Source organism: Eulemur rufifrons, chromosome 17 (genome assembly GCF_041146395.1).
Source record: "Eulemur rufifrons isolate Redbay chromosome 17, OSU_ERuf_1, whole genome shotgun sequence".
In the NCBI taxonomy this organism is placed as follows: domain Eukaryota; kingdom Metazoa; phylum Chordata; class Mammalia; order Primates; family Lemuridae; genus Eulemur; species Eulemur rufifrons.
In genome coordinates this window covers 5,274,477-5,285,997 of record NC_090999.1, presented here as the reverse complement: position 1 = coordinate 5,285,997, position 11,521 = coordinate 5,274,477, and the positions used below count along the sequence as shown (strand labels likewise).

Here is an 11,521-nt window from a genome sequence, read left to right as displayed (position 1 = left end):
CAATAGGCAGCTCGACCCAGGGGGCGATGGGGCCAATCACAGGGCGCCGGCCGTGGGGAGGGCCTGGGCGACTTCTAGGCCCTGCGCATGCGCCAGGCTGCAGGGTCCGGGCGCCGCGTTTCTGTACGGAGGCCCACGAGGTTCCGGGGCTACCACGGCTACTCTGAACGCTCGGCGGGCGGACTTCGGTAGGTGCCCAGAGGGCCGTCAGCTTGGTTGGCGGGGCCAGGCATATGCAGTGCCTCGGCGTCGCTAGGTGCTCTGGCCCGGCCGTCCCTTCTCGGGCTGCGACAACCGCCCGGTGTCTCAGCGAAGGTCCCTAGGCGGCGCGTTTTAGGGTGCTCGTACCGTGGGTCCCTTTCATTCTAGGGAGAACGCGACCCCGGGGCTCCCCATCCCCTCTGTCCTGCACACTCGTGTTCCCAGATCCTTCAGCGGGTTGTTTAAGTCTGGACTGGCCACCCCACCTTCCTTCCCGATTGACCTTTGTTTTGTTGGCTTTTTTTTTTTTTAATTCTACCTTTTTCCCGCTTGCCAAGATTGGTAGACCTTTTTCCTTCAACCCTTGCTGAACCCTAACACCGAGGGGAAACCATGCCAGGGCCCTTTAAGCACGCTTTTACCCTTGCCTTGCACCAGTTATCCTATTTTTGCCCACTTTATCCGTTCTCTTCTTTTTTGGATAAATTTACTTCTAACCAAACACAATTCCTTTCTTCAACAAACATATAAGAGGCACGGTTAAGAGCTGGATTACCTGAGTTTGAATCTCAGTTCTGCCACTTACTAGCTGCATACACTGCGCAAAGTAATTTATCTGTGGTCCAACTTTTTCCTCGTATAAAATGACGATGAAAGTACTTAATTTGTGTAAGTTAATAGGTATAAAACACAACAGTGCCTGGCAAGTAATAGTGATAATTATCGTTAGATGCCACTTTTCTCACTCTAGGATTCAGAGACTCAGATCTTCTGGTGCTTATATTTTAGAGGGAAATTTTTATCACTCTGTCTTTTCAAGTACCCATTGGTAGTTTTGTAAACATTGCTGTTGAGTGGGTCATGTCCTCAGTGTATTTGACCATGTGTTTTAATTCTTTAATTTAGTTATAAATCAAGAGAAGTTGAGAATCTGATGGCATGGCTTTAATCACCCTGCGGAGGAACCTTTGTCACTTATCTGATTTTTGGATACACGGAGCTGCTCTAAAAAATCAACCTATAAATCATGTTCACAAAGTAGTCAAGGGGCATCTGTGTCCTTGGTTCTTTTCACAACCACCTGAGCTTTTCAGGGTAAGATTCCGTCACGCCTGTTGTAAAAAGTTTCATTCAGAAAATGGAAATGACCCTCATCCAGTTGGTGAGCCAGTATACTCTCAAGTACGTGACTGGGACAGGCTTGAACAAAATCTTAAAAATGAGGACGAACAAATATTTATCAGGAGACTAAACAACTTCACTTCCTCAGAAGAAGTGTTAAGTTTCATAAGCACAATAGAAACTCTCCCTGATACTGTGGCAGCAGGAGCTTTACAACGGATTTGTGAAGTGGAAAAAAAAGATGGTGATCGGAGGCTGCCAAAAGACTTACTAGAGAATAGCCTCTTTCAAGCTTTATGCTTTCAGTTTGAACAGGAACCCTCACGTCTGTCAAACGCTAGTTTGGTGACTGCTTTGCAATCTCTGATTCTGTCGCATGTGGATCCTCAAAGTAGCCTACTACTGAACTTGGTGGCAGAGTGCCAGAATCGTCTCAAAAGAGGTGACCTGGAAGTTCACAATCTTTGTGTTCTTGGGGAAAGTCTGATTAGACTGCAAGGTCCAGATTGTGTGACACTAGAACTGATTATTTATCAGCTGCAAGGTGAAAAATTGGAAATATTTACCCCGGAGGATATCGTGGCCATTTATAGAATATTACAGGCCTGTGCTGAAAAAATGGACCAACACCAAACATTTTTAAATAAGATAAACAATTTTTCCCTTTCAATAGTTTCCAACCTGCCTCCTAAATTGATTAGCCAAATGCTCACTGCCCTCGTTGCTCTTGATCAAACTCAGGCACTTCCTCTGGTTATAAAATTGGGTAAATATGTTGTGAGGTACATCACACATTTCACTAATGAGGAACTTGGGAGAGTCTTAGAAGCTTTCATATATTTTGGGCACAGTGACACATTTTTTACAAAAGCCCTAGAGCAACAGGTAACTGCATTTTCTCTCACCTTGGATCCCGAAGTTGTCAGCAAAATCATGGAGTACTGCAGTAGAAAACTGATTCTTTCAACACCCATCTTTGATGCAGTGGCAGAAACTTTTGTTTGCCAATCAGAAAAATTTTCACCTAGTCAGGTTTCTAAAGTAATTGAACCATTTGGAAAACTCAATTATTTGCCACCAAATGCCTCTGCTTTATTTAGGAAGCTAGAAAATATGCTATTCACTCATTTTAATTATTTTCCACCCAAAATACTACTGAAACTTCTCCATTCATGTTCACTTATTGAACGCCATCCAGTCAACTTTATGGCGCAAATATTCAGCCCCTTTTTCCTTCAACGTCTTCAAGGTGAGTTGGTTGTAACTTCTGAAAGTTGAAAAAAATTAGCCTTTGAACTTGTGATGGTTTCAAGTCACATTTGTTTTGCATCATTTACATTGAGTGATACTTTGTCTTTATTTTTTTCCCCATAGTAAGATCTGCAGTTAACGGATGCTACTGTAAAAAAAGTTAAAAAATGTTAGAACATTCATTGTCTAGAGATTGTATAGAGAGAAGAAAGCTGTTTTCAGATAAACAAACTCTGCTGCTCTAGCTGACAAATTGCAGCATTCTCATTGGAGATGGTAATAGCCACAATAAAGTGTTAGAACCTTTGATCAGCAAGCATCTATATAGCTCCTTTGCTTTTGAGAGGATGGTATTGTTCATCTTAATTCAAGGCGACCTAAATATGTCAAATTTCTTGATATGTATAGTTAAAATTTCTACTAGTTCTGTGAATATAGTCTCTTTTAATTCTGTAGCTAGGAGCTTGGGTTCTTGGAAGTCAATTTCATTGGTGGTAAGAGGGGGGCATAATTAATTCTAACAAGTTTATTTCCTAATGTCATTTAAAAGCACATTAGCTCTGGAGTATATAAATTGATTTTATATGTTCATCATGTTCTCTTCTATCATTGTATGTACCAAAATTCAAACTTAACCATGTATGGGATGCTTTCTGTTTCAGGTGAAGAATCTTATTTGGACAGATTGAGTCTGGCCCGACTGACCCAACTTTTCTTAACCTCAGTCCTAGAATGCCCTTTCTATAAGGTAAAAGGATAAACTGTGTGGCTTCATTTCTCTGTGGGGGCAGTTTTCTTTTGTCTGCCCTTAAGTTGTTAAAGTTCTTTCATTTTTGATCTGTCTCAGTAACCTCCTGAAAAAGCAGAACTTTCATTTACTTGGAGTTAGTTGCCACCAGATAGTCTTTTCTTTGATAAATTGACCTTGTTTTTGTGGTGTTGTCCTTGAAGGACCAATTTCCTGCTGTGTGGGATTTCTCAGGTTTTATCAAGTGCTACAGGCATGTGAATTATGGTACTCCTAGATTCTCTGTGAGAGTTTTAAAGGTTTTTAGCTGTTTGTTATCAAAATGTGAATATCTGGACTCAACAAATCCTAAATTACTTGTGAGTGTGGTATATTTTTAAGCCAAGCCAGAAGTTTCACTCTTATCTGATAGAGTTTACATAGAGTTTGCTCTTCCCATAAAGTACCGTAAAGACTAGCCTCATAACTATTGCATACCTTGTATGGAATCAGAAATGGCAGCGTCACTCAACTTGGCCATTCCCTGCCTGGTCCTCCTACTTGATTTAGATTCCTAGTTAAGAGTGTCTGATTTGTGGAATAAGGTATAAGAATGATAAAATATCACTATTTCCTTTAAAACAGCTTAGGTAGGCCAGGTGTGGTAGCTCACACTTGTAATACCAGCCCTTTGGAAAGCCAAGGCAGGAGGATCTCTTAAGGCCAGAAGATCATGACCAGCCTGGGTAACATAGCAAGACCTCATCTCTACAAAAATAAAAAAATAAAAAAAAGACAAAACTTAGCTGGACATAGTGAGGTGTGCCTGTAGTACTGGCTACTGGGGAGGCTGAGGTGAAAAGATTGGTTGAGCCCAGCAGTTTGAGGCTGCAGTGAGCTAAGATCACACCACTACATTCCAGAGTGGGCAACAGAGCAAGACGGTCTTTTAAAAAAAAAAAAAAAAAAAAAAAAAAAAAACAGCTTAGACAGTACTAAGGTATATAAAGTAGGTAAATAATGGTTATCCCCAATCTCCTTCCATCCCTAAAGGAACAGTGTTAGCAGCAATTTCCATGCCCAAATGTATTTGTATACATTTACACTGTCCATTTTATCTCTTTTTATGGCATGGGACTGACGAATGAAAGTACAGTTTGCCTTTATGCCCAATATATCACGGGTATTCCTTGAGGCTAGTACAGACGTACAGACTGATCTTATGCATTCTTTTTACGAAAGGTATATCTCATGTGTATCCTGTCGTTCCACTATTGATGCACTTTCTGGTTTTTCCCAATTTTGGTCTCTGTCAAAAATGCTACAATAAACATTCTTGCATATCCTGTCATACTGGAGCCTTTTTCTTTTTTTAATTTATAAACTAGATTCCTATAAGTGGAATTACTGGATTAATTTTTGATAGATAACTGACAGATTTTTTTCCCTAATAGTTGTAGATGTCACATTCCCCCAATAATGATGAAGGTGGCCATGTCTCCGCCACTTCTACTGCAGTGTGTTATTAGTCCCTTTAATTTTTGTCATTCAGCTTAGTGAAAAGGGTATATCATGTTTAAATTACTTTTTAATGAGCATTAATGAAGTTCAGCATAGTTTCAAATGTGTGTTGTCTATTTACATTTTTTGTGAATCGCCTTTTTATGCCTTAATTTGTTTCTATTGGGTTGTCTTTTTTTTTTAAGAACACGTTGTTGGCCGGGCGCGGTGGCTCACGCCTGTAATCCTAGCACTCTGGGAGGCCGAGGCGGGTGGATCGCTCGAGGTCAGGAGTTCGAGACTAGCCTGAGCAAGAGTGAGACCCCGTCTCTACTAAAAATAGAAAGAAATTATATGGACAACTAAAATATATATATATATACAAAAAATTAGCCGGGCATGGTGGCGCATGCCTGTAGTCCCAGCTACTCGGGAGGCTGAGGCAGTAGGATCGCTTAAGTCCAGGAGTTTGAGGTTGCTGTGAGCTAGACCGACGCCACGGCACTCACTCTAGCCCGGGCAACAAAGTGAGACTCTGTCTCAAAAAAAAAAAAAAAAAAAAAAAGAACACGTTGTAAAACAATAATTAACTATTATGTATATTGTGCATATTTCTTCTGGCTTGTAATATATTTTTATTTTTAAAATTTAATAGCATTTATGATGTCTTTTTAAGTATTCTGTAGTGAAATATATTTGTCTTTTATGACTTCTGGGTTTTCTGTCTCACTTAAGAATATATTTTGACACTACTAAGTTAACATAAATATTTTACCAAGTATTTTAAAATAATATTTTTCTTATTTTGTTTAGATCTTTAATCCACCTGGAATTTATTTACTATTATTAATTTATGTATATATGTTAATTAACAAAAGTATGTATTTATCATGTTCATGTTCTTTTGAAATATGTATACATTGTGGAATGGCTAAATCAAGCTCATTATCATCTGCATTACCTCACATACTTATTTTTTTGTGGTAAGAACATCTAAAATCTATTCTAAGCCATTTTCAAGAATACAATACATTGTTATTAACTGTGGTCACCATCTCATACCACCTGGAATTTATTCTAGTCTGTGAAGCACACTAGAAGTTTAACTTTATTAATAGTTCTTTTCCAGGTGGATAACCAATTTGCCAGCACCATTTATTACTTTACTTCCTTTTCTTACTAAATTGGAATGTCACCTTCATCACATTTTCCACTACAGATTGAGTCTTCCTTATCCAAAATGCTTGGGACTGGAAGTATTTCCAATCTCAGATTTTTTTGGAGTTTGAAATATTTGCATTACACTTGCCAGTTCAGCGTCCCTAATTCAAAAATCCAAAATCCAAAATGCTCCACTGAGAATTTCCTTAAAGTGTCCTGTCAGAGCTCTAAAAGTTTTGGATTTTGGAGCATTTCGATTTTGAATTTTTGGATTAGGGATACTCAACCTGTATTAAAAACTTTATATTATATAGTTTCAAATAGCTAGAAGGAGGATATTAAATCTTCCCAACACAAAGAAATTATGTTTGAGATGATATGCTAATTACTCTGATCTGATTACTATAGATAATATGTATCAAAACTTCACTATATACTTCATGAATATGTACAATTATTATGTGTCAATTGAAAAAAAATGTTAAAAATTTTAGTTGAGTATACTTATGGCCCTTGAAGCAATTCTAACCGTTCCGAAGATGTTTTCTTGAACTGTGACCACAGTTGTTGTTTCTTTTCCCTTTTTCTCCCTCCCACCATCTCTCCCTCTACCCTTCGCCCTCCTTTCTTCCCTTCCTCCGTCTCGTTTCCATCTCCCATTTCCCCCTTTCCCTTTTCTTTCTTTTCTTTCTGTTTATGCTGACCAGTGTCTACCTTTAAAACATATTTAAAAGATACTGTGAACTATTACACTTGAACTGTAACAAGAATGTTTTTCATTGTCATTTTGATAAAGACACCTGTCCTAAGTCCTGCAAAAGGATCATGCCTACAAAGTAATTTTGTATCAAACTTTTATACCAGATAACCTTCAGTTTATTGTCTGGTTTTATATCTTATTTTTCTTTCTCATGTTTGCACATATATTTTAGGGTCCGAAACTTCTTCCTAACTATCAAGTGAAATCATTTCTTACTCCATGCTGTTCCCTGGAGACCCCTATGGATTTTCAGCTTTATAAATCTGTGATGGTTGGACTGATTGACCTTTTAGGAGCAAGACTGTATTTTGCTTCAAAAGTGTTAACACCGTATTGTTATACAATAGGTAAGTAGCATAGGGAGTTCTGTCCTCTTTTGGTGATACGTGGGACTTAGTAGCAACAGAAGGTCTCTGGAAAGACAAAATGGAATAGTTCCTCCTCTGAAAGCAAGTTGAAACAGTGGTTAGCAGAATAGCTACAGAGTTAAGACTGAGTTTGAGTCTCATGTATTAGCCATATAGTAACAGAATGTCCTGGGCAGAGTATTTAACCTTTTTCTCTTTGCTTCCTCATCTGTAAAATGAGCGCAATATTGACCTCAAAGACTTAAGAACTGACTGAAATAATAATATCTGGAACACAGTAAATGCTCAATAATTATTAGCTGCTCTTATAATCTAAGCCTGCACTGTCCAAATATAGTAGCCGCTAGTACATGTGGCTATTCAAATTTAAATTAATGGTGAAAAAATTCAATTCCTCAGTCACATTTCAAGTGTTCACTAGCACATGTGGCTCATGGCTACCAAGGCAGCTCAGGAACAAACATTTCCACGTCACAGAAATTTCTACTGGGCAGCACTGACTACAGAGTCCAGTCCTTCTGCCCTTACAATTCTTCTGAATTGATGAGTAAAAGAAAAGCATCTCATAAAGGTCAGCTGTTCATAGACCTCAAATGATCAGATGTCACTCCTCTCCTTTTTCTGGCTCATTTTACAAAAGGGATTGTCGGCGTACCCGAGGGGAGGGACAGGGAAGTCTGTCTGTACCCACGGTCCACATGCTGGGATGCAGGATGCTTTACTTACCACAGAGGCATGCTGGAGCGAAGGAAGTTTTGACTTGCACAGAGTCTTAACTTTGCTTAACTTAAGGGTTTTCTTCACTTCATTGAAGGAGCCCTGCCTCTCGTACGGAGAAACCAGAAGCGTGTATGGTTCTGTCATACCCTTGATAGCATGAGAGGCGACTCTTTGTTTTACTGTAGTTGAGCCTGCTTAATTTAAGGCTGACTTGGTTGTTCATGAAGTCAATTAAATTAAAATTCTCATCGTTGTTTGGTTGTGATCATTACTTTGCAGCCTTCAGCCCAATTGATAAATGCAATGTGGAGGAGATCACAACAACAAAGGAATGCGGGAAGATAGTGTTTGTGAGGGTATCACACGAAGAATTTTTCCTTTCTTCTCTCACCAGATGTGGAAATTAAATTAGATGAAGAAGGATTTGTATTGCCATTCGCAGTTGATGAAGATGTCCATAAAAGGTAAAGAAAACCGTTGCAGTTTTTATGTTTCAAGACTTTATAAGATGTGTCGAGGTTAATAAACGATCTTTTTCTTAAGAAAGTGAAAAAATAGACATGATTCTGGAAATTAAAATACTGATTTTCAGGATCCCAACTTTGGAAATTTCTTATAATATTTTATTAATATAAATATTAATAAAATTGAATGCTCTTTCAACAGATTAAAGAATAACCTATTTATGATTTACTTGAAAATAATATTGACACATAGGAATGGCCAAATTCCAAATAAACTCTGGCAACTAAAAATATATAAATAATTTGTATTACTTTAAAAATTAAGTTTCTTTCTCCTTTTTCATTTTTCAGGGTAGCACTGTGCATTGATGGTCCAAGAAGATTTTGCCCTAACAGCAAACGCTTATTAGGAAAAGAAGCTATTAAACAAAGACACCTACAGTTACTTGGTTATGAAGTTGTTCAGGTATGTTTTCACCTATTTTTTTCCTAAAAGCAATTCCTAATTCAGATTTGCTTTTTTCGGGTTACTGTTAAAAAATAAACTGAGGCACAATAAAATTTTAAAGTATTTATTTGAGCACACACTGATTCATTAATCTGACAGCACAGAACCAGAAGTGATCTGGGTGCTTCCCCCGAGGTACACAAAGGGGAGGTTCTTACAGGAAGAATACAAATAAAAAAAAAAAATATTTGGTTGGTTACAGTTATATAGTTGCCTTGTTTGATCTGTCCTGTGGAAAGACCCTACTTATATAATTTTAAGTTTGTGGGAAGCTTCTGATTGCTTGAGTTTAAGTACTATTTTTCTCCAATACAAGCATTTACAAGAAATAGCCCAAGTTAATTTCACTTAACATTTGCACTTTAAGCAAGGTCAAGGTTATTTTCAAGATCTAACTGGCTTTACGTGCTCAAGAGTTTTTCAGGCCCAGTCTCCATTTTAATTTACTTGAACACTGCTAAGTGGTGTGCCAGCCCAAGAGACCAAGAATCTTACGTCTGGTTTAAATACCAACTTTGTTAATTAGGCTTAACTTGACTTATATTTTGAAATACAGAATTTTCAAAGCTTTGGTTTTCCAAAAGTGGGACATACCTGTATTCTTTGTAAACTATGCTTAAGTCTGCTTTTAGAATTACTAAATTATTAGAATATTTGTTTTGTTTTAATTTCCTCCTGATTTAATAAACAAAAATGGACAAGATGACCCACTAAAATAAGGAACTTCATCAACACTTAATGTTTAAGACCTTGTGCTGTCTGTACTAGTCTGCTGTCTGGTTTCATATCTGGTGACTTTTTTCCACTCTACCTTGCACATCCCCAGATTAATTTTCCTAAAACTAATCATGCCAGTGTGTGCTCAGAAACCGTCATTGTTTCTTTACTGCTTACAGGATAAACTAAAAACTTCACTACATCTTAACATTCGAGACCCTCCACTGTCTGCCTGCAGCCAGGCCCCAGGCACGTGGCCTAGACCTGCCCCTCTGCTCCCAGCTGAGTGCTCACTCCCCTTCCCTGAGCCTCTCTGCTCTCTCCTCATTCTGCCTTTGCCCATGGTGCATCCTTCAGCTCTGAGGGTCTTCCTTCTGTCCCTTCATCAGCACCCCTCACCCCCATCTAATGAAGTGCCAACTCCCTCTCAGTACTAGGTCACCAATCTGCTTACTTTTTTATTTATCCTGTAATTTAACTTGCCACCCCATTGTGAGCTCCTAGAGAACAGCAGATTCTGTTTGTTTCTTATGTAGAGATCCCACTTGTTTATTTAGCAAGTATTTACTGAGCCTCCTCTGTGCCAGGCACTGTTCTAGGCTCCCGGGCTACAGGATGCGTCAGGTGGTCGTGGTCTTTGCCCTCCAGGAGCTTACGTTCTGCTGTGCGGGAGGGTGTGTGGGAGACCAACAAGGTAACAAGAAAGCCAAAGTCATCTCAGATTGGGAAGGGTTATCACCGGTTTTATTTTCCTTCCTTTACAGATCCCGTATCATGAGATTGATATGCTAAAATCAAGACTAGAATTGGTGGAATATTTACAAAGAAAGCTATTTTCTCAAAGAACTGGTGTTCATTGGTAACGAGAAAGACTATTGGCTTCAGAACTTAATGAAAAAACATATTTTTATGGGACTTGGTATTTAAAAAAGAATATCATGTGAATTAGCCATTTTGCAGAATTATGTTTATATTATACCTTTCTATGTCTGGTTATCTAGAAAGAGTCTATAGTTTTCCTTATACCGTGTATACGTTTATCAGTGATAAATTCAAAATTAATTTTAATTTAATACTAGTGTCATAGATGCCTTTTATACATCAAACAGAATTGATCACGTGCAATAAAGGAATGAATGTTATTTTTAAATCTTTTGTTTATAATAATTACCTGCTAACTGAAAATAGTTTGTTCTTTGTAGACTTTTATTTTCTAACAAATGTAAGGAAGAAATTTGATCTTTTACTTCGTTTTATATTTTATCAGTGGAAATGTGATGTATGGTTAGGAAAAGGAGCACTTTATAGACTCTAGTACTTTGGATATAAACATTCATAATTATTGAACTATCTGGAAATAACCCTTTAGATAAGATATATTAGTATGGTAACTTTAAAAAAAGGTATAGAGAAGTGGAAAAGCAACTTAATTTAGTTAGGGGCTTAAATTTTAAATTGAGAATGAATGAAATTGTCACTAGTTCATTGCAGATGCTTCATTGTCTCACTGTATGGTCAGCTTAACGTTTCAGGGGAGAAGAGGACAAGGGGGCAGACTGGTGTAGGAGAAAGAGCTTTGGAGTTGGAAACGGGGGTTCTACCACCGACTAGTGCTGTGACTTGGACAGGGACACCTGCTGTTTCTCATTCTCTCGCTCTGTGCTGAGTGCTTTGGCATGATGCTTGCGTGAGTCTCACGACGTGACTCTTGATTTAGGTATTGCTCCCGTTTTACAGTCCAGCTCAGATGGGATGAATAGTCTACCTGATATTTCATTCATCACTATTTATGCGTGTAACATTTTAATCTGGTCCCAAGAAGCAGGTGAACATAGTGGCTAAAAATCTAGGTTTAGGAATCCTACAGCATGGGTTTGAGTTCTAGCTTTGCCATTGCTAACTGTGCCTTGTTCTCCAGTTTCCTGAGAGCTAATCATACGTCGCAATGGGGTTGTATCTTAGTTTCCTGGGGCTGTGGCAACATAGTAGTGCAAGCTGGGATGCTTACAACAACAGAAATTT

General features: G+C 38.3%; 1 protein-coding gene across 1 annotated transcript; it reads left to right on the top strand.

Annotated features, from left to right (window-relative positions):
• The first annotated feature begins 178 nt into the window (after positions 1–178).
• Positions 179–10,362, top strand: FASTKD3 (FAST kinase domains 3). The gene is made up of 7 exons (XM_069492412.1): positions 179–188; positions 1,108–2,572; positions 3,237–3,322; positions 6,895–7,069; positions 8,205–8,274; positions 8,626–8,740; positions 10,264–10,362. Exons 2-7 carry the CDS (start codon positions 1,141–1,143, stop codon positions 10,360–10,362), a joined length of 1,977 nt encoding a protein of 658 aa, XP_069348513.1. The 5' UTR covers positions 179–188; positions 1,108–1,140.
• The last annotated feature ends 1,159 nt before the right edge of the window (positions 10,363–11,521 follow it).

What these genes read in the sequence shown, in the direction of transcription:
- FASTKD3 (XM_069492412.1), top strand. Translation starts at nt 1,141, where the DNA reads ATGGCTTTAATCACCCTGCGGAGGAACCTTTGTCACTTATCTGATTTT. An exon ending in TTTCCTTCAACGTCTTCAAG is followed by an intron (nt 2,573 to 3,236) that starts GTGAGTTGGTTG and finishes TTTCTGTTTCAG; the next exon opens with GTGAAGAATCTTATTTGGAC. An exon ending in TAGAATGCCCTTTCTATAAG is followed by an intron (nt 3,323 to 6,894) that starts GTAAAAGGATAA and finishes CATATATTTTAG; the next exon opens with GGTCCGAAACTTCTTCCTAA.